At 35.2% G+C, this 22,912-nt stretch overlaps 6 protein-coding genes across 7 annotated transcripts; 3 read left to right on the forward strand and 3 right to left on the reverse strand.

Annotated features, from left to right (window-relative positions):
* Window positions 1-2,388: 2,388 nt before the first annotated feature.
* Window positions 2,389-5,119, forward strand: LOC106327955 (probable mannan synthase 7). Its single transcript, XM_013766283.1, has 9 exons — window positions 2,389-2,454; window positions 2,735-3,046; window positions 3,113-3,211; window positions 3,322-3,574; window positions 3,669-3,779; window positions 3,849-3,985; window positions 4,068-4,381; window positions 4,470-4,664; window positions 4,740-5,119. Exons 1-9 carry the CDS (start codon window positions 2,389-2,391, stop codon window positions 4,906-4,908), a joined length of 1,656 nt encoding a protein of 551 aa, XP_013621737.1. The 3' UTR covers window positions 4,909-5,119.
* An 18-nt stretch (window positions 5,120-5,137) lies between these two features.
* Window positions 5,138-5,780, reverse strand: LOC106327956. Its single transcript, XM_013766284.1, has 2 exons — window positions 5,481-5,780; window positions 5,138-5,362 (listed from the first exon to the last, which is right to left on the reverse strand). The coding sequence occupies exons 1-2, from the start codon at window positions 5,734-5,736 to the stop codon at window positions 5,340-5,342; spliced, it is 279 nt and encodes a 92-aa protein (XP_013621738.1). The 5' UTR covers window positions 5,737-5,780; the 3' UTR covers window positions 5,138-5,339.
* Window positions 5,781-6,978: 1,198 nt separating this feature from the next.
* Window positions 6,979-10,249, reverse strand: LOC106329078 (O-acyltransferase WSD1-like). Of its 2 annotated transcripts, none has more exons than XM_013767656.1 (7): window positions 10,020-10,249; window positions 8,227-8,799; window positions 8,082-8,148; window positions 7,898-7,995; window positions 7,616-7,825; window positions 7,385-7,522; window positions 6,979-7,275 (listed from the first exon to the last, which is right to left on the reverse strand). In XM_013767656.1, the coding sequence occupies exons 1-7, from the start codon at window positions 10,206-10,208 to the stop codon at window positions 7,108-7,110; spliced, it is 1,443 nt and encodes a 480-aa protein (XP_013623110.1). In that variant the 5' UTR covers window positions 10,209-10,249; the 3' UTR covers window positions 6,979-7,107. The 2 variants fall into 2 exon arrangements, with proteins under 2 accessions (XP_013623110.1, XP_013623111.1); XM_013767657.1 differs by having other exon boundaries at window positions 10,067-10,235.
* A 2,848-nt stretch (window positions 10,250-13,097) lies between these two features.
* Window positions 13,098-13,716, forward strand: LOC106329867. The gene is made up of 2 exons (XM_013768477.1): window positions 13,098-13,607; window positions 13,690-13,716. Exons 1-2 carry the CDS (start codon window positions 13,098-13,100, stop codon window positions 13,714-13,716), a joined length of 537 nt encoding a protein of 178 aa, XP_013623931.1.
* A 395-nt stretch (window positions 13,717-14,111) lies between these two features.
* LOC106329868 (glutathione S-transferase T3-like) lies at window positions 14,112-15,072 on the forward strand. Its single transcript, XM_013768478.1, has 2 exons — window positions 14,112-14,816; window positions 15,004-15,072. Exons 1-2 carry the CDS (start codon window positions 14,112-14,114, stop codon window positions 15,070-15,072), a joined length of 774 nt encoding a protein of 257 aa, XP_013623932.1.
* Window positions 15,073-19,109: 4,037 nt separating this feature from the next.
* On the reverse strand, window positions 19,110-21,252 carry LOC106327934 (putative dual specificity protein phosphatase DSP8). Its single transcript, XM_013766256.1, has 6 exons — window positions 20,594-21,252; window positions 20,296-20,418; window positions 20,079-20,172; window positions 19,921-20,003; window positions 19,750-19,839; window positions 19,110-19,681 (listed from the first exon to the last, which is right to left on the reverse strand). Exons 1-6 carry the CDS (start codon window positions 20,822-20,824, stop codon window positions 19,313-19,315), a joined length of 990 nt encoding a protein of 329 aa, XP_013621710.1. The 5' UTR covers window positions 20,825-21,252; the 3' UTR covers window positions 19,110-19,312.
* Window positions 21,253-22,912: the final 1,660 nt, after the last annotated feature.

Raw genomic sequence — 22,912 nt, forward strand, 5'->3', positions numbered from 1 at the left:
TGAAAACGAAGTGGACTTTGTTATTTTCTTTGTTGTTGTAGTAGTGTTATTTTAAAGCCAAATAAAAAACGAATCAGTTTTTCTTCACACATGGTTTTCATCTCCGCTCTGAAAATTCGATTCTTAAAGAGTTTAATTTCAAAAATAAATTAGTAGTGCTTATAATTTAAGAAGTTTACTAGATTTTGATCTGCTTTTTTAAATCGCAAATTTATTTTTGGAACAAACCAAATTTATTTGATATAAATTTATTTTTAATTGTATATCTACATTTAAATGTTACAAAGAAAACATTATATTTATGAAAATTATCATATATTTAATTTTCTAATGCAAATAATTTCGATTATAGAATATGTAGTCCTATTTTAGAATGCACACATATAGGCGATAGAATTTTAAAGTATATATGTAATAAGGTTTGCATAAAATCAAGATATATTTTATTTTATTATTAGCATTTTGAGTTATTAACATCCACACCAAAAAACCGATCTAGACCCAACCAATATATTCAAACAAGTTTTAAATTGCTATATACGAAAAAGACTGATTATAATTATACTTATAACAAACCACGGATGTGGCAGCCCAGTTGGTTTAAGCGCAGGCGTTGGTGTTGTTGCGTTCCTGGGTTCGATCCACCGTGGGAGGAGTGTCCAGGGTCTTAACCGGTACAGACGCAGACTGGCTCCGGACCTAGGGGGAGGGAGTAGGGCCGAAGGCCCGAACCCACCACCTGGTTAAACAAAAAAAAAAAAAAATTATACTTATAACAAGCGGGTATGCTTCTCTCTCTAGAATAGAACGTGGTTACAAATTACGTTGAACCGAATACGTTATTTATTGCTCAATCTCCGTTTCCATATCCAGGAAACCAAAATGAATATGACTTCAAACCAAAAGTGCTCATCAGGTTATGGCAACATTAAAATGTTTTTTTATTGTTTTTTTTTTTTTTTGAGAAATTTTATTGATAATTAGACACTACTGATAGAGTACATGATGAATATGTCACTAAATGACTCAGAAGTCTTTATTTATATTGTTGCAATTTATTATGTATAATTCAACCTGCTTGTGACACATATATATTGAATTTCATGAGGAACGACCTTGGCTAGCCCCATGGCCCCCATTTGAGAGATCTTCCATCCAACGAATGCTGAAGCACATAAGAACGTCGAGTACTACCGATTAGGAAGCGTGTGTATCATCAGACGTCACAAGCTGCTCCTCCAGACTTTGAGCCGACCTGTATTAAAAATCTTTAAAAAAATCTTATCCAGGGCCTCGACAAACTTTGAGCAGGCCATGTATTTTCAACTTACAATAATGACTATTCTTTTTCTTTACAAGTTTACAATAATGTAGTACATATTAACATATACTACTTCCGTGTTCCCGAAATTAAGATTTTCTAGATTTTTTTTTGTTTCACAAATATAGATTTTCTATATTTTAAAGGTATTTTTGTATACTTTTGAGAAACATTAATTACAAATATTTGAATTGATTACATTTAATTGGTGGAGAGTAATTGGAAAGTGTATAGAAAAATAAATAATAAATGAAACTGTAAACATTTATTATATCCCTAATAAACATGAAATCTCTATAAAATCTTACTTTCGGAAACGGAGGTAGTATGTACTTATTCTAATTTTTAGCATTATTTATTATAGGAAGATATCCAATATTTTTGTTAATAATTGCTTATAACCATAATTAGATACAATACATTTAGAGAAAAAGACAAAAATAGCACTAAATCAAGTTTTTGTTCCCAAACTAGCATTCAAGGTCAAAAGTCACAAAATAGCACTTAATGTTTTATCAAAAGTCACAAACTTAGGGTTTAGAGTTAAAGGGTGGAGTTTAGGATTTAGGGTTTAGGGTTTAGGGTTTAAAGTTTAGGGTTTAGGGTTTAGATTTTAGGGTTTAGGGTTTAGAGTTTAGGGTTTAGAGGGTTTAGGATTTATAGTTTAGGGTTTAGGGTTTAGAGTTGAGAAATGAGGTTTTGGAGATAAGATTTCAAATTTTGAAAAATAAAAAAATTAAAATTTTCAAAGGATAATCAATGCTATTTTGGTCATTTTAGTTTTTGAGTGTTATTTTTGTGATATAAACTTAGAAATATGCTATTTTAGAGATTTGTCTATAAATTTATGTGGGTGATATAACAACGTGGTGCATGACAAGTAGTTATTTTAACCATATTTAGACAATAATTTAATTGACAGCAGAGAAATAGCGATAGGCCCACTTGGCCGTTAAAAGATTCCCACTTGACTCCAAAGACTAGAGAGAGAGAAAAACAGAGGCGAAAGAAAGATCATCGACCACGGAGCTAGCGGCGATTTGTGGGGAGAGAGAGCAGAATTGTCAATGTCTCCTCTCGCAATCTTCCACCGTCTTGCTCGCGCCACGTACTCCTCCCTTCTCCTCTCAACGGTTCCTCTCTCTCTCTCTTCCCTAGTGACAAATGTAGTATATTGCTTGTTATCTACGACTTCAATGCTTTATTCAATTTGGACTTTGTCGTTAACGTTTTCTCGTGAAAGGATTGCTGGGTTCTTGTTGATTTCACTTAATCGTACGAACCCATCTCGCCATTTGCTCGATTCTTTAACGTTCTTGATTGCTACATTGCTTTAGATCTGTTGAAAGACCTAATCTTTTGTCCTTTAGTGTATTAAAGCTTGGTGTTTTGTCTTTTACTTCCTCATTGAAGTCTCAAGTTCGAAGCTTTAAAGCGTCTACATGGGAAGATACCATTACCCGAATCAGCCTCTGGTGGGAGCAAGCCAGGGCTGTGGTGGTTGTGCCTGTCTTCAAGTTCCTGGTGGCTCTATGCTTGATCATGTCTGTGATGCTCTTCGTTGAGATGATGTACATGGGACTTGTGGTAGCGTATATCAAGCTGTTCAAGAGGAAGCCAGAGAAAGTTTACAAATGGGAAGCTATGGAGGAGGATGATGTTGAGTGTGGCGGCGAAAGCTTCCCTATGGTTCTTGTGCAGATTCCTATGTACAATGAAAAAGAGGTAACAAACCTAAGGCTTGTAAGGTCCTTCTTTACCAAGGTTTGAACTCATTTTTGTATTTGGTAGGTCTGTGAGCAATCAATTGCAGCTGCTTGCAAAATCTCGTGGCCGTCGAATCGTATAATAATCCAAGTGCTTGATGACTCCACAGATCCAGCTAGTAAGGTCCTTTGTTTACACCTCTATAGACACTTTCACCCTTCTCATCTCAGGCCCTGTGTGTTAGAGTGAGTTCCTTAACATTTTGGGTATGTGACAATAATGGAAGTGAACAGGAACTGGTGAAAAAGGAATGTGAGAGATGGTCAAAAGAAGGGGTCAACATAACCTTTGAGATAAGGGATAACAGAAAAGGATACAAAGCCGGTGCGCTGAGAGAAGGGATGAAGCATAGCTATGTGAAGCAGTGTGACTACGTTGCTATCTTTGATGCTGATTTTCAGCCTGAACCTGATTTCCTCTTCCGCACCGTTCCTTTCCTAATTCACAATCCAAAGTTAGCACTTGTTCAAGGCCGTTGGGAGTTTGGTAACACATTCCTTTTTTTCATCACAAATTTATAATTGGTACATGCTAATGCCATCCCCTTGAGATTTTTGCTTTTTGGTAATAATCTTCACAGTGAATGCGGGACAATGCATGATGACGAGATTGCAGGAGATGTCTCTGAGTTACCATTTCATGGTAGAGCAGCAAGTTGGATCCTCAACGTTTGCCTTCTTTGGGTTCAACGGTAATGACATTCTCAATCTCATTACTTTTCTGAATAAAGCTTTTTTCTTATTGTGTGAAACTACTGCAGGAACGGCTGGTGTGTGGAGAATCTCGGCGCTGAATGAGTCAGGTGGATGGAATGACCAGACAACAGTAGAAGACATGGACTTAGCTGTAAGAGCCACACTCAGAGGCTGGAAGTTGCTATACCTCGACGATCTCAAGGTTATAGAAGATTCCTCTGTTCTCTTGTCATCTTTGGGCTATGCGGTTTGTTTATAACTTTTGTGAGTTTGTTATCTGTTAGGTGAAAAGTGAGTTGCCTTGTTCATTCAACGCCCTCCGTAGCCAGCAGCATAGATGGACTTGTGGCCCTGCGAATCTATTCAGGAAAATGGCTGGAAAGATAATAAGAAGCGAGAATGTCTCTCTATGGAAGAAGCTGTATATGTTGTACAGCTTCTTCTTCATGCGCAAGCTCGTGGCTCACGTCCTCTCCTTCTGCTTCTACTGTGTTATCTTGCCAGCTACTGTTCTGTTCCCTGAGGTCACGGTTCCGAAATGGGCTGCGTTTTATCTCCCTTCTTTGATCACTCTCCTCATCGCACTCGGTAGACTAAGGTCTCTCTCTCTCTCTCTCTCTCCTCTCTTAAAGCTCATGTTAATCATTTGATATCTTTCTCATGTTTTATACTTTTTTGGTTGACAGATCAATCCATCTTTTGGCGTTTTGGGTTCTGTTTGAGAACGCAATGTCACTGGTTAGAACAAAGGCTCTGGTCATGGGCTTGTTTGAAACAGGGAGAGTACAAGAATGGGTTGTGACAGAGAAGTTAGGTGACGGTCTCAAGACGAAGCTGATTGCACAAGCACCTGAAGAACATCACGTCAGATTCAGAGATAGGTAAACTATAAACGTTTCATATTGAGCCTTAACCGAAGTTTGAGATTGGTAAAGGGATGTTATCATTGGTTGCAGGGTGCATTTGATGGAGCTATTGGTTGGAGCGTACCTGTTGTTCTGCGGATGCTACGACATCATCTACGGGAAGCAGACGCTGTTTTTGTACCTTCTGTTCCAGTCAATGGGCTTCTTCGTTGTTGGTTTTGGGTATGTGGGCAAATATGTTGCTGCTTCATCATCCTAACATTAGATTTTTAGATCACAAAGAGTCTCAATATGTCTCGAAAGGTTTTTTAGTTGTTGATACCATATTGAGATTACCCCTTTTTTTTTTGTTTGGGAGGTCTGAGAATAATAATGATATATATACACTTTGTATTACTACCACTTGAGTGATTGTAACACAACGAATCTATCTCAAACGTGACCAATACAGTCTCCTGATTCATTCTCTACTGCTAGGGGCTGGCGTATGGTTAAGTCTTTATACTAAATACATAAACTGAGTTTCTTAGGCATTGATCTGTCTGTATAATGAGATTGATTATCTAAAGGCATACGTTCCAGATCCTTTGTATGAACCTCAAAAGAAAGGCAGTAACAATTACAAAGAATAAAATGCAAAATCGTTGAAGGCTTGCACCTCAAGTTATCAATCATTCTCTTCCACCATCGTCACTGTTTGATCATTGCTACTACTGTAAACATATCAACAAACAGAAACACAAAGTCTTTATCAAAACATAAACATCCCAAAATCAAAGAGACACAACAGAGGATATATATATCTTGTCGGAATCGGTTGAAATGGTTTACCTGGATTCGAAACCAACCAAAGTATTAGGGCGCAGAGGATGAGAATGAGAGGGATGAAATGGATAGCGTTCTCGGCGGATCTGAGTCGTGATTTGTCCTTCTTTCCAGGGTAAGAGTTTGGGTCGTACCTGGGCAGAAGAAGCTGGACATCCTCCGAGTCTGTGTCGCTTTGGATTCTCGGCGGAGACGGTGATGGTGACGGAGCTTTTGCTGATAGTTGGTCGGATACTATTGAGGCGCTCGCCGATCGACGCATGTCTTGTCTTTCTTCTTACTCTACGCGGTTTTCGGGTCTCACGAGGAGAAAACTTTTATATATAGTTGAATACGAATTGACTATTCTACCCTTTGAAACTCAACCTCACGCGCTCTTCCCGGCAAATCTGTGTTGAGTGTTCTTGTACGACACACTAAAAATATATATTTTGTTTACAATTTTTAAATAATTTAATGCTACTAATTAATTTTCTAATATAACTAAATATTTTCCACTTCAATTTTATATTGACATTAAATTATGCATATATACAAAAAAAAAACTAAAAGTTATAAAATTTTGTTAATTCGTAATATTTTTTAATTTAGTGGGATGTTTCAGGTGGCCAAACGTGTCATGGAGAGAAGTAGACTGTAGATACTACTGGTATAGATATTACGTCTGACCCTAGTTCTAGTAATTACGCTAAGAAGGAACCAAAATTAACTAGCACATTGTTTCTGACCCGACAACCAGCTAGATCGGTCAAAGACGTGTTTCGTAATTAAGGAACAATTTCAAAACAAAAATATTATTTCCATTTTACAAATAGAATACTAGATTTCTTACTTTATCTTTTTCTTACTGTATCTATTCTATTAAAATAACATGATCTATTGATATATGTATGGTCTAGCTATTTTAATACGATTATTAAAAAAATTTATTAATCATTTAAAAAAATATTAAAGAAAAAAAATACAAATACGACTAAAAAATACAAATATAAAAATTAAACTTCTAATAAAATGTAAAACAAAAAAATAGAGTCAGAATCTAGTACATATTAAAATTTTATTATGGACCTATTATCCTCGGATGCAGTGACCCCTAGTCCATATAATTTGTTTCTGGTTATGTGGCAGGAAGAATAAATATATTGAAAATAACTACGTATGCATCATAGTGTCCGCAAAGTTTAATTTTGAAATGTTCTTCTCATGAGGTGTCTTAGAAGAAAACAATATTTTCTCATGAAAATTCTAATTTTCACTAATGAGAACGTTATAAGGTGTAACTGGTGACGAATAAAAGAAATATATGGAATGATAGAAATTATTATATTTGAAATTTAATGGAACGGAATCAACATTCTATTTATTCCAAAACGTTTTTGATTTAGAATAATTTTTCAAATGATAATTTTTTTTTTCTAGAATGGTATGGAATGTTATAGAATGAAATAGAATACATATTCAATATTTTAATTGTAACGGGTGAACTTTTTTTGGAATGCACATGAATTAAACATTAGAAGTTTTAATTCCAAAAAAATGCATTCCAGTTGCAGTCATAATGAAACATTACTTCGGCCAGCAGGTTAACTCTCTTTATTTATTTCTTAGCTATTGTTGTCAAAAAGAAAATTACTTAAACTTCCAATTTGTAAGAACCCATTTCCACAACAGCCGACTTCATGGAGTTGAGAGAGTCTATGATGAGATCACAAAGATGATGAGGATCAGGGATCACACTGAGATCAACAGCTAGATTGATGATAACCTTCTTTACATAGCTTTGTATATGTATTGTCAGTCCCTTTTCAACAACAAAAAACAACAACAAAGCATTAGTTTTTCTACACAATAAAATTACATATTTTAATCAATATGATTCTTGGTGATATTTTTTATATGGTGCATAGTACCTGCGGCACACCACATGAGCTTGCTGCAATGTAAGATATCTCATGGTCGAAAAAGCTGATTTCTTCATCTGGACCGACGACATTTGTAAATATTACTGACGTGCGACTAAAAATACTGTTTACGAGATTCTTCAGTGCCTGATTTTCCACACCGACACATCCAAATACGCCCATCAGTTATAGACTAATGTAATATAACTGAGATTATTGTTGATTTTTTCTTTGTCTCACCTTTAGCCCGAAAACTTTCATAGTGAACTTGAGTAATGCAAAAGAAAATATAGGTTCAAGAGAAAGTTTCTTCCTGTCCATTGTAATTTTGGCTCGTCGGATGTATTCCAGGGTATCCTCTTCTAACCTTATCCATAGAGGGAACAAAACATAGCCGATTGAGTTTCCCCATCTTGATTTTGAACCTTTCTCCATCATCTTAGCCAAATCCTGCATGTGTTTATATATACTATATAATGTATTTAATATAAGATTAAGAAACATTAAGATGATTATTTATACCTCAATATTTCTGTTTGGCCGTAAGTTGAAAAACACAACACCGTAGATATTGTTTTTCTCTAGGACCTTTCTTGACTTTGAAGTTTTATTATTCAAATCTGTTAAATTTCTGAAGTTCATTTGACGTATAAAATATTAACTAAAAATGCAAAAAAAATATAGGGAAGAAAATATAGTGATTTACCAATTTTTTGACTCAAATATCGTGAAAGACCCGCTTGCACGACTCCAAGAAGAACATCATTCACCGTCTACTTAAGGGGAAAAGGGAGACGATGAAGTGATAATTCGATGAATAAACTAATATAAAAAAAATTTATGAAACATACCATATTCATCGCATTCTTCACCACTTTCACATCATCCAAACTAAAAATTCGATGAATAAACTTATTAACGCTAATTGTAGCACCTGGTTTACCCTTAAGAGGTGTTACATTGTCTCTAGCGAAGCATACAATAACCATAGACTTGAAAACTTCAACACAAGTGTGGAACAACAATCTTACTATGAACCAAAACCAAGCAATTAAGGACCAGCAAATGTGCCTCGCTTTGCTTTTCTTTGGGACTACGAAAGTAGGCAATGCCTCGAGATCGCATGTTTTTCGAGTACAAGCGAGTAAAAGAGACATAAGAGACATTCCATCACCTAAAGAATGGTGAAACCTAGCCACGGCTACAGATCCAGCATATGATGTCTTCAGTTGCAGTAAGTGAAACTCCCATAAAGGTTTTGACTTATCCATTGGAGAAAGTGCCATATTTGTTGTATAATCCTCTAGAAACTGATCAGGATTTTCAATGTTGGGGTCTATATCTGGAACAATTACATGATCTTCCACTTTTACTGTTGTAGGAATCCACTTAGCTTTTACTTTATGCTCTCCAAGACCAGTCTCCTACAGAAGCACATATAAGCAAATTGTTCCAAGTGGCACAAAATACTCCATCTGATTCTTTTCACAAAGTACTTTAGTAAAAAAGAACTGTTTCATATAAGAATTTGGATCATTTTACAAATTTATCTTTGTATAGTTCACTCTTATCATTTTAAACATTGATTATAAAGTAGTAACAATTGAAATCATTTTACAAGAAAGAAAATAACATATGCTCATTCAACATATTCTCGTATGAAAAACCCAACAAAAAGAATTTATATATATGTCGAAAAAAAGAAGAAGAATTTATATACTTTTGTCACATGTGTTGTTTCCTTGTTTGCTCGCTCTATTTTAATTTAAAACTAGGAGTTTTCCTGCGCCATGCGCAGATATAAAATATTTAAAAATATTATATATAAATAAAATTTTCTATATATATTTTTTAGTTTTATTAGTTTAAAAAATAAAACCATAATGTAATTGTTTTTAGTTTGATTTATTCAAGTTTACTTTGATCTTTTAATTTTGCATTATTTAACTTTTGATAAAAATAATTGAAATTTATAAAGTTACTTTATTATATTATTATTTATTTAATTACCATTTTTAAATATGTCTATTTGTAAATATATAAATTATTTCTAATAATATATACATTAAATAAAAATGACTTATATACGTTGATAAAATATATTTTAAACTACACTTATTTTAATAATAAAAATATGATTCATATATTGATGTAAAATTTTAATATTCGTAATTATTATTTATATATAAAAACATATTATTTTAATTGATATAGAAAAGTTATTAGGTATCATAAAATCTTACCAAAATGAATATTTACTGAGAAAAAATATTTTTGATATAAAATTTATTAGTTATTACTATATTATGAAATTTTTCCAAAAATATAAATCCGTATATAGAAAATCATCATTATTATATTTAAGAAATCTTACCAAAAACATAAATCTAAATATAGTAAATTTTACATGTCACAATTAGATTTATGTCATGTCATATTTCTTTTAAACCATGTCATCATTTTTTTGTGAAAGTTAATGTAGTGATGACACATATACAAATCACTTCTCAAATATAGTCTAGGGAATTTTAATTATTAAAATAATTAATGTGAGTTCTATTTGGTGAGATATTCACTTGATGTGGATCTCTGAAAGAATACAGCTTTTCCATACAAATGTATGGCTGAATCAATTATTAATTACCAGGATGCTAGAAAAACGTGGATGGTTGATCAAAGTGTTCTTTAAACCTTCAACAATGGCGTGTGCATTGCCCTCAGTTTTGCATCCAATGGTTATGATGTTGAAGCAGTCCTGACCGGGCATACTGAATAGCCGTGAAAACGGGCTGAGCGGCTCCTCGCTGGGCATCACTTGCTTCGCTGCAGCCATCTCTTAGTCCTGATTATGTGTGCTCAGTTTTATAAACTTGTTGTTAGCCTATGGCCCTATGCTTAGTTTATATACGCGTGCTTCGTCTATGATTATAATTGATTTTAATGTAATTAAATGACCGTGCTGAATATCTAACTTCTATAGTGACTGCGTGCTATGGATGGGTTTTCCATTTGTTTGTTTCGTCATCGATATTGATTGGACCTGTGTCCCTTACTAATCATACTTTTAATTCAGTTGCCAAACGTGTTAGGTGGCTAGTAGGCTGCACTTAATGTTTGTTCCGGCTATGTTACAGAAAAACACAGGCTATCCTTTAACAAACTTGCATAAAAGCACACACTTCAAAGCAAACAAGTGTTCGGAAATGCGCTAGGCGCTAGGCGCTAGTCGGACGGTCGGATTGGACCTATCGTCTAAAAAGAAAATCAGAGATTAATCGAAAATTATGCGAAGCGGAATTTTTAGATTGTTTGCTACGTTAAAAAACATGTTAATCTTTAATTATGTATAACATTAATACATTTTCATGTTTAAGATTGTATAAATCACACAGATAGAATATATAAACTCAATATAGTGTAATTTTCATCAAAATTATGAATATAAATGATATTTATAAAATTTTAGATCAAATAAATAAAAAAAATATCATAAAATAATAATTAAAAAAAAAAGATTAGGCGGCTAGGCGGTCATTTAGGCGGTCTAGGCGGAGAAAATCGGATATCCGATTTTTTTAACCGATTTGGCATAAATCGGGACGGAAGAGTGATGCGTAGCGTCCAAACGGTTGTTTAGGCGGCTAGACGGCCGATTTTTAGAACAGGGGATGCCTTGAATGACTTGCGATTGCACACAAAGTAAAACTTAAAACTTCATGTTTCAACAACAATCACAGCTAAGATAATACTCCTTGTGTAACTGTGTTTCATATCTTGGTAGTTTTAGCAAAAATAATTTGTTTCATAATATAAGTAGTTTTTATATTTTCACAAAAAAAAAATAGTTTTCATATTTCAATGTACTTTTTTTATTTATTAGATATTTTATGACCAATTAAATACAATAAACTTTTTATAATTGGTTGAACTTATTAATTAAATGCTACTTTTAAAAAAGTAACAACTTTTTTAATATTAGTGTTCTTAACAAAAACTAACTACAGTAAGAAACAGAGGGAGTGAGAAATAGTGATTCACAAAACCAAAATTTTAAAACACTTGATCAGAAGATATAAGTAAGCTTTTTGTATTTCAAAACCAAAATCAGAACTCAATTTTGCATACATTTAATTTTTTTGGGTAATTTCTTACATTTTACTTGTTCTTTATATACACAAATATAACCATTTAGAGTCTCCAAATCTAAACTTTTGAATCAACTCCCTCTATTTTATAATATAAGTAGTTTTACCAAACAAATTTATTTCGCAATATAAGTAGTTTTAACAGTTCAATGCAATTTTTTATATTTATTGAATATTATGTCACTAATTAGATTATATAGGGTTATTTTATATTTGATTGAAGTTATATATTAATGATATTTTTTAACAAGAACCACTTTTTTAATATTGATGCTTTTAATTAAAACTATCTGCAATTTAAAATAGATGGAGTAATATTTTACCATAAACAAAAATTTAAAATTTTGAAACTTGGGTTCAGACCGACACTTTATGTTAGGTGATTCTATTAGATTTATGTTAGGTCGGATTAATATAATATACATTTTGAAAGTAATTAAAGATCCACATACGTATTTAGATCACCCAAGACAACAAATCTTTAACAACAAATTATTATAATAATATGTGGGCCCAAATATTTAAGAATCTGTGCCACAATTGCCTCTTGAAATCCCAATTTACGGATTTTTTTTCTGACAGCCTCTTCACTGTGCGCAGACTCCACCGCCGCGTGGGAGCCCGCGATTGGCCAATCTTTTTTTTTTAAATTCGGACGAAAAAAAAAAAAAAATCCAAAAGTTGTTGTTAAGGATTTGTTGTTAAAGATTTGTTGTTAAGGATTTGTTGTTGTAGGTGCTCTTAGACCATCCGCAACGCGGGATTTTAATGAATCCTTAAGTCCAAATCTTTAACTATTAGGCATATAATAATAATATTTAACTCAAATAACGTAAGGATCAGTCCTTTGCTAAGGATTAAAATGTGTTGATCCTTGTTGACGTGGCACATCAATTTTGTCCGTCAAGTGAAGGGTTTCACGCGTTCGTTTCATTTCGAGTCTAGACGAGAAAAAAAAAAAGTTAGTGTCGGCGATAAGGCGATTGTGCTCTCTCCGGGTAAAGAAGGTTAATCGAAGTTATGTTGTTGATTTCCTCTGATTCTTGGGATTTACATTCGATTTCATGTCGGTTTTCTTCGCAAATTAGGTTACGGAATTGGGGAATTGGGTTTTCAATCGAATCGGTGAAATTTGGGGTTTTCGCGAGAATTGGGTTTCAAAACGATTTGTGTTTCAATCGATTTGGGGTTTCTTTCCTTTGTAATAAAGGTTTCAAAACGATAAAGGTATCATTCGATTGGGGTTTAATTTTGGTTTGTAGTGTGGGTTTCAAAACGATAACGCTTTCAATCTATTAGGGTTATTCAGTGGAGTCATCTTCTTCTGTATGTGGTCTGAGTCTGTTGAGCATAGGGAATCCGATTCTTTGATATGTTTGATATGTATACAATTTTTTTATACAAATGTTTGATATGTTTTCACAATATAATCGACGATTCTTTGATATGTTTTATACAAATGTTTTCAATATTTCCTCTGATTCTTTGATATGTTTTATATTAACGTGTTCATTATTTCCTCTGATTCTTTGATATGTATTAACGACTGTGTTACTCTTCTTTCAGGTTAAGGAAACATGGGACAATATAGCTACAGCCAACCCAGTTCATCAGAGGAGTATGATATAGACTTAACTTCGCTTCTTCAAGCAGAAGCTGATATCTACGCGGATGAAGCTGAGAGTAGGCAGAATATAGTTGAGTCGGTTGAGTACGTTCCTCAACCTGAGGCTGATGATGGAATCCCCAAGACCAGCTACTGTGGTGGTGAGCCTGTCGTTGCAACATCTTACACAAGGAAAGATCAAGGGAGAAGGTACTTCACTTGTGAGAATGCGGATGATGGAGACTGCCATATATGGAAATGGTTGGATGTGGCAGTCATGGAGGAGTTTGGTGACTATCAGAGACAACTTAGGGAGCTTAAGGCTCAAGCTGACGAGAGTGAGGAGAAGCTGGTAAAGGTTGAGAAGACAGTGGGGGAGTTAGCTAAGAGGAAAACCGGAATCACAAATGGCTATCCACTGGTTGTTTGTGTGATGGTTAGTCTCATATTTGTAATATGTGTGCTAGTCACGTTCAAGTGGGTAAGTTTCTTTCCTTATGCTTATTTTGAGTTGTTTCATTTTTTTAAAAAACTTTTGACTCTTTTATCTCATGTATGTTCAGGAAGAGCTTCAGAGGATGATAATGTGACTCTCTGCACTTTAGAAGGTATTGTAGAAACAAGTTCCAACTCTGTTTTCTTTGAAAAATTAAAACGTAGAATAGTTGTGTTCTATAGTATACTTGTTTTGTGTTGTGTTCTGTAGTATATGAGTTTTGTTAAAATATGTTTAAACTCAGAAGTAACTAAAAATGAAACCGAAAATATTTTAAAGTCTAAAGCTCAGATTTGATTGGTGATAAATGCAACTTAATTGCTTGCTACCTTCCTAACTCCTCTGAGTTGATAGGTTTAAATGTATGTCCATTGCTTTCTACCTTCCTAACTCCTCTGAGTTGATTGGTTGTAAATGTAACTTAGCTAAAAATCCCCTACTTAAGTCTCTGTGATGCTAAAATATAGTGACACAGAGCATTGTATAACCATGGATACCACCTCTGGTTTTGTTAACCTACTCAATAACCAATCGTTTGTTGACCTTGATTCACCCGAACCTGCTTGGTTTAGTACGACCCCTAGTTCTGATCAGTCTGCGGTCAAGGAGAGGAGGAAGTGGTCTTCGATAGAGGATAAAATCCTGATTGGAGCATGGCTTAACACCAGTAAAGACCCTGTGGTGAGCAACGAGCAAAAAGTAGGTGCTTTCTGGAAGAGGATCCAAGAGTACTACAACTCAAGCCCTCAGCTCGTTGGGACAACACCTAGAGAGCTTGGTCAGTGCAAGCAGGGGTGGGCTAGGATCAACGAGCAAGTATGCAAGTTTGTTGGATGCTTTGAAGCGGCTCTGAGGGAGCAGCGTAGTGGTCATAATGATGATGATGTGATGAAAGCTGCCCTTGATATCATCTACAATGACTACTCCATCAAGCTCAACTTGGAACATGCGTGGAGGGAGTTATGGCATGACAAGAAATGGTGCTCCACCTTTCTCGCTAAGGACACTATGAAGGAAAAGAGGAAACAAACAGTGGAGGTTGATGGAGAAGACGAGGTGGGAGCAGCAGAGCCTAGACCTATGGGTGTCAAGGCCAGTAAAACTGCTAGTAAGAGGAAGAAGAGTGGTAGAGAAGAGGAGTTGGAAAAGATACAGGGAATATTGGAAAAGAAAGACAAAATATCTAAACAGAAAGTTCTTGAGCGTTTACTTGCCAAAAATGATCCACTCTCTGAGATGGAGACTTCTTTAAAACTGAAATTGATGTCTGAGATGTTATGATGTTTAGTAGAGTTGTTTAAGGTATTAAACTTGTTTTGAGTTGTTGTTTGTTGTGATTGGTATTATACTTTGCTAACTCTTATTTTATTTGATGTTGCAGGTTCAGTACAAGGTCTTTGTCTTTTCAACCACAGATGCATTTGGTGTAGTGAAAGTGTTTTGCACTTGAGGCCATGTGAACGAAGTCACGGGTGAAAGTGTTTTGTTGTTTTCCCAAGTCACGGATTGTTCTGTTTCAGGTCACTGATTGTATAAGTGAAGGTCTTTTGTGTAGTTTTAGCGATGTATCTCAAGAACTTTCTTTTCTTAGCTTTTCTTGCTCGTATGAACTTGTAATCTCTTCTTCGAACTTGTTTGGAGAACTTGTAACTCCAAACAAGTTCCTTCTCTTTTAATAACAAGTTCATTGTGTTTAATTTTTAACTACAAACAAGTTGCTTCTCCAAACGTTTTCCAAGTCACAGGGTCAAACACATCTCTTTAATCTTCTTGGCTCACACAATATATCACAAGGAAGGAGCAGGTAACACGAGCTTCATCCACATACGTAAACATTGATATCAGTATTGTAGTCAGTAGCCCATTTCATTTTTTGTTGTTACTAGTGTTTATAGTTTGCGTCAAGTGACATTTAAGTATTCTCGTATATGATCCAACTTACATTTATATAATCAAAGGAATGAATCATAAAAAAAATTTCATTTCATTTTCATTTCAGGAGGATTAACAAAATAATTATTCAAACCGGAAGATGTCATCATCGTCATCCGATGGAGTGGAAGAAAGATTGGACGAAATTATCGACGATATCATAGACGAAACCTACAACAACATTGTGGAAGCCCAACCCAAAAAGCAGAGGAAACGTGCTTATATAGAACGAGACCGCGAATTAGGACACAACCGATTATGGAATGATTACTTCAGCAAAGATGCAACATTCCCGACACATTTATTTAGACGTCGTTTCCGTATGAGCAAAGAATTATTCTTGCGTATTGTCCATCGCCTCTCAGAATACGTTCCATTCTTTCAACAAAGAAGAGATGCAACGGGGAGGTTTGGTCTTTCTCCACTACAGAAATGTACGGAAGCAATTCGTCTCCTTGCTTATGGTAATGCAGCAGACGCGGTTGATGAATATCTCAGAATTGGTGAAAGCACGACAATTTCCTGTTTAGAGCATTTTAATGAAGGAATAATCCGGTTATTTGGTGATGAGTATCTACGAAGACCGACAGCAGAGGATCTTCAACGACTACTCCATATTGGAGAGATACGCGGGTTTCCTGGGATGGTAGGAAGCATCGACTGTATGCATTGGAGGTGGAAAAATTGCCAAACCTCTTGGAAAGGACAGTACACCCTGGGATCAACAAAACCATCAATTGTCTTAGAGGCTGTAGCTTCACAAGATCTTTGGATATGGCACACTTTCTTCGGTCTTCCAGGTACCTTAAACGATATTAATGTCCTAGATCGGTCTCCTGTCTTTGATGACATTATTCAAGGTCGAGCTCCGAGGGTAGAGTACATGGTCAATGGACACATGTATAATTTGGCGTACTACCTAACAGACGGTATTTATCCAAACTGGTCAACATTTATCCAATCTATCTCACTCCCTCAAGGTCCTAAAGCAGAGTTATTTTCTAAATTTCAAGAATCAACCCGAAAAGATGTCGAGCGGGCTTTTGGAGTTTTGCAATCTCGATTTGCAATTGTAAAAACCCCGGCTCTTTCATGGGACCAGGATAAGATGGGGAAGACTATGAGAGCATGCATCATACTACACAATATGATAGTCGAAAATGAACGAGCTGGATACAACACTCAGTACGATACATCTGAATTTGAAGAAGGAGATGTAACTAGCAGTTCACGGGTGCATAAGTCTCGTGGTACGGACATCCCTCCAAGCATCACTGAAATTCGTGCCAATCGGGTTCAGGTTCGCGAGACGGAAACACATCACCAATTGAAGAATGATTTAATTGAAAATATTTGGAACAAATTTGGTGATGAGAATTAATAATTGTTGTATTTCATATTTAATCATGTAATAAATAAATATTTCAATTTAACATGTTTTAATTTTTTTTTTCTTAATATTTCACATGTTTTCAAATTTATTAATTTTTTATTCTTAAAGATTCTTAATTGAATAATACCATTGGACATACTAATTTGATTAGAGTCCTTAACTATTTTAAAAAAAAAATACTATAATATTCCTAAGGATTCCAAGATGGTCTTAGGGTTTGAAATATGTCATTATTTTCAAATCACACAAGTGTGCTCGAATGGTACGACGGCCTTGGAAAGGTGGTAAGCATACATTCTCTCGTTATCACCATTTTTATCTTCTTTACTCTCAAATTCTAACACTTACCGGATAATATAGAAAAACTTAAGATGTATTGCAAACCTGTTATGCTATACAACAGTCTTGAGGCTCGCTCACAAGACAACGTATGCATTTTCTCACTCTTTTTTGCTACTACCAAACCTAGCGTAGAACCACACTATAATTGAACTATGCTAAATGCTAACATTTGTTCTTCTTTTCATGAATGTAATTAGGTAATTCCATTTTACTAAACCGAAAAGAGTTTAACTACAGAAGTTAGTTTGTTATGCCCACAGGTTTTTCTCTTTTTCTTTTAATTATAAATATTAATTTGTTTTTTTTGTTGTATAACGATATTTCCTTCCAAGGTGTTTGACCTACAAAATCCAAGCGAAGAAGAAAAAGAAGTATGCATCTCTTCTTTGATATTTAATTAGTTTAACATTATTCTATGTTTTCAGAAGTTATGCTAATCAGAAAAAATTCTAAGAGCTTATACATTTAAAATTTGTTTGAGATATTCATTCTCTTCTCATGGCACAATTATATTTGCTTAGGAACAGATCAGGTGGGACAGTGATTTTCAAATTTATGGATCGTAACAACAATGTACTGAACTTTGAAGGTTAGACATTAACCGGTTATTTCGTTTCAAAAACCTGTTGTCTCTTGGTGTGTTTTCTTCTGGCAAATTTTTCATCTAATTACTTCAAAATGCAATTGTGAAGAAATTTTCTTGCCCAATTTGCTAAATGAAATATGGAAGCCCTGAGGTAGGCACTAACAAGAATCAAGCTTTGTAATGATGAATCTTTTCATTTTCAAACGCTATGTGTATTCAATTATTTCATCCTTATTGATGTCCTTATGTATGTGCAGGGAGCGAAACTTCGTTTGACGTCATCACATGACTTCTTTTTTCTTAGAGCTTTCGGGTACGTTGTTGTTTAAGGAACTAGATAACTTTATGTTTCCTTATGATATTATGAGTAACAAGATAACCCATCTCAGCTGTCGGAGAGATATCACCCGGACGTTGATGTCTCCCTAAAACCCAATACAGAAATATATATATCTGAGGTTGGTAGGAAACTTGATATGCACGCAAAACTTATAAGCAGGTTCAGAAAATAATTTTATTTTGTAATTATATTTACCAGGAACTTATAAGTGATGATTTAGAGAAGCACCATAGGATCCCTTTTCTCCTATTTTAGGTCAAGTTTCAAGCTCCTTAACTCTACAGTAGAGACTGTCTCTACTCTAAAGCTTTTTTTGGGTCAAAACTCTACTCTAAAGCTATGATTCAGCATCATCTTCTTATTTAGAGCTACACCATGATTTATGCAGCTCGAAAATTCGTAAGAGAAAAAATGGTATTAAAAAGAGGAAGCGACTTAATTCACCTCCTGACACAGAAAATAAACTGCCTCTGGAGAACAATGATAATGTCTCATAACCAGCAAGAGCTCCATGTATAACAAGTACCCAACCAGAAATAGCTCAGTCTTCTGAACATAAGTTGCATTTTGCTTCAAGGAGAAAAATGTTATACCCAGCGCGGGCACCTTTCACCTGAACACAGCAGCTTCATCACCATCAACCTCTCAAAATAATGCTAATGGCATCTAGCAGCAAGCAATGGAACTTGATCCAGAATAACAGCAACCATGGTGATGCTTGAGATGTAGTTATCAACTCCATGTACTCTGATCAAGACAGAGATCACTCTCTGATACTATTTTCTTTCTTTCATTTTTACTATGAAGTGAACTTTTAGTTTAACTTTATTAATCTAGAAAAGCTGGTTTATCAATAATACGCAAGAAAAGCATAATTGTTGATTCAGCGCCACAAACTCATAAGACTAGTTTGGATACTTGAAAAGGAGATTAATTCATGTTTAGTATTTAATTACAATACCCAGACAACAAAACCAAGTCTGCTATATCTACTTTTGACCCCTTTTTATTTATAGACCCTTTTTTTTTCCTGGGGAGAAACAGTGGAAGAGGCATATTCACTCGCTCGCCAGTAAACTCACCATCATCATTATTCATCAGTAGACAGAAATGTCGACGCTTATACCTCCCATGGAAAGATTCTTCCTAGAAAGCTTATGGTTCTCACGCAATCCCAGCCACAGGCACGAGATCCTCGCCAACGCAGCTTGCCCCACCACTTTCACCCGGTACACCATGCTTATATCTGCAGCTGCCGCCCATAACTCGTTCCCAGCAACATTCACCGACCTCTCATCATAGCCCTCTACATCCGAGTGGGTCACTAGCACCATCGACCCATCATCAAACACAACCACATTCCCGGAACAAACCTGCTTCATATTTCTTGAGATCAAAGCTGAAGTTGCATCAGGCAAGGAACTCTGGGTATTCAGCACCTTGACATGGTAGTACTCAAGAACGGCCTGCAAACACAATTAGGAATCAGAGGATGAATAAGAAGAAGAACAAAGAACGTGGCCCTGTCCATTACCTTCCATTGGGTGGTAGCTAATTTAACCCTCGGCCTGATTGACTTTACATAATCATATGCTGCTTCAGGTGTCATGTGTTTGTGTTGCACCTGCATTGCAAATATCTAATCAGACAGAGAGAAAAAAACATCTCGAAGCAAATTATTTATGGGAATAATTGCAACACAAACCAAGTAGCATATGACGACAGTAGTGCTGCGTCCTCGACCCGCCTTGCAGTGAACATAAGTCGTCTTCCCAAGAGAAGCATTTCCTTCAACGAGATAACATAGAATTCAAGATCGATACTTAACAAACATAAAGTAAGAAGACAAAAGAATAAACTTACTATGGATAAAATCTACAGCTTGGCATATGGCTTCCATGGAAGGTGCGAAACAATAATCTCTCGTGGCAATGACCAGGTGGTCAATGCAGTAAGACTTCCATAAGAGTAAGAAAACAAAAACAAGGTTAGTAAACAATAAAAAAACAGAAGACAGAGCACTAGTATATCTTTGTCACGATAGGCAAAGTAAAACACAAAAAGAAAAAAAAATACAAACTTTGTAGAGAGATGAGGGAACCAAAGTCTCATATGACTCATTGAGAGTGATCACTCCACAAACCCCGAGCTCTTTAAGCCGTGGAACGTCAGATTGAAACGGAACGGCTCCCAGTAATATAAACTGGAGACAACAAAGTCAACAGAAAGAGAGAATGATTAGCATAAGACACATAACCAAAAGTCAATCCCAACAAAGAAAGTAGCTAGCTTTCTACGATTTCACCAAAACATCAAACGCAACAGTATACATTGCATTCTATAGACAAAGCTCAAAAGGACGATGAAAGTTATTATACCTGAGCGACCCTATCCCACCAATGAAACTCAGCCTCAACCTTATTCCTAACAACGTTGTAGACCAGCGTTGGATAGAACAAGGCACGAGCACCCACACCAACAAGTGCCATCTTCGTCGTCAACACGATCACGTTCCCTCTGCTCACCACTATCTCCTCATCTCCATCAGCAACGTTACTAACCTCCTCCACCGATCTCTCTTCCTTTTCAATCACTTCTTCGATATACATATCCTCCAATCAAAGATCTAGAGATCAAACAATCTAAATCCTCCCAACCGTTACCCTCAAAACACACACACACACGACGAAAAACCCTAATGGATTCGAAGACAAAGCCAAGATGAAAGTCTACACGAAATCGAAATCCTGATGAAGTCGAGCGGAAGCGATCGGAGAAAAGCTGAATTGAATATCTTCAGGGATATCACCACCATGTTTCGCCTGACACGCAATTCGAGATCCGATCAGGCTCCGGCGACGACGAGACGGAGATGAATCTGAACAACCGATCGCCTGGTGAGACGAATCGCGAGAAGAACCCTAGGATCAAAGTTTATTAAGCTTTTTGTTTTTGCGAATTTGGGGATGGATGATGGATGATTTTTGCCTAATCTCTACTCGATTCTTTTTGGTTTTCTCTTTAAGAGAGGAGAACCTAAAATAAAATGATAAAATAGTATAAAAATAAAGGATTTCAGTGTTTTCAGGAGTTTTGCTAAACTGACAGCATTTCACCTGATGTAATGGATTAGCTGAAAGTCAATTGTGTGATGACATGTGTCGTTGCGCTTTATGGAGAGAGAGAGAGTCACGCGTCGCACACACCCGGATAACACTGAGGATTATCTCTTCCTTAATTATCAATCAAATCTTTTTGGACAATAAAACAAATGTTATAAAGTAAAGGAGAAGAGAGGAATTGGGGTATATTATTCCATAAGTAGATCATTTATATAGGATTACGATAGATTGGGAACAAAGTTAATTTGGAGAACAAGTAGATTTGACAATCAAGTAAATCTAGTATTTTCTATAAATGACTTCACATAATATTCATAACACTTTCCCTTAGTTCATTATACCAAAGTGCTTCAAAATGCCGTAGACGCTGCTTCGTTAAAAACCTCACCAGGAAAATCCAATAGGAAAAACCAAGGTTAAGGGAAAAAAGTGCAGCGCGTGATGACTTCCCCTCATGTGTACATACGTCAAGATCTTTGAACAAACATGTAGCGCACTGACATCGCCATTCTTCGATAGTGCTTGAGTCTTGATCATTTTCTTAGATTCTCTTTATCTCAAAAACTTTAGAACAATAATAGACTTTCATCTCTGATATTATAACCTTCTTCGTAGGTGTCTATCATTTGTGTGTTCTTTGTTGACTCATTAAAACCTTGTTATGGAAAAATCCAGTGGGATAAAAACCATAATAAGGAAAAAGAGTACAACCACACAATCACATTTTTCTTCCTCTGGAAGCAATATCTTCAGAATATGCATTCCGGTCAAATATATCTATTCAGGAAATTGAGCTTAGCAAAATAAATTATTTTGCTTTCTGTTATAATATATGTCTTTAGACTTCTAATCCATAATTCTTTTTCTTTTTACATAAACAACAATTTATTGGTCTATTTGGATTTCAAGCCAAATATCTTACATACATTCTTCTAGACATTTGCCTCGTACATACGAGTTATTCATTCATAACTATAAAAGTTACTATTGTGACTTTCTTTCTTGTGATATGAAATTACATATTTCCGTTATGAAAGAGATTAATAACTATCTCAAATAACATTTTTAAGTATAGTACTTCAGAATCAATCATATATGATCATCTTGAAATCTTTAAGGATCCTCTAGATAACATCTCTTATTCTAGACGTCCAGTTTGGAATACATAACGATGTAGTCTTTTCAAGATCTTTCTTCCAAACAAATAATTTGTTATAACTCTTCAAGAGTTTGTATTGCATAATCATATCAATGATTCAATTGATTGATAATCTCTTGATAAATACAAATGGATACATTTGTTAACCTTATAATATTTCATATATCCCATAAAATAGTTTGATTCAATTCGATCGAATATGCAGAGCTCCCGGGAACATGCTTTTGATATCATCAATCCTTCATGGATTCTACTTTCAGGGATTAACATTTTCAAGTGGATTGTATCATTCAAGTTATTCCTTTATTACCAGACTATAAGAAACTTGAAACTAGTTGCATCTACCACATGAGACTATGTCTATTCACAATCAATTTCATATTGATCCTTCTTTGTGTGCAATGATTCATTTACAT

The sequence above is a fragment of the Brassica oleracea genome, chromosome C3 (assembly GCF_000695525.1).
Source record: "Brassica oleracea var. oleracea cultivar TO1000 chromosome C3, BOL, whole genome shotgun sequence".
Classification (NCBI taxonomy): domain Eukaryota; kingdom Viridiplantae; phylum Streptophyta; class Magnoliopsida; order Brassicales; family Brassicaceae; genus Brassica; species Brassica oleracea.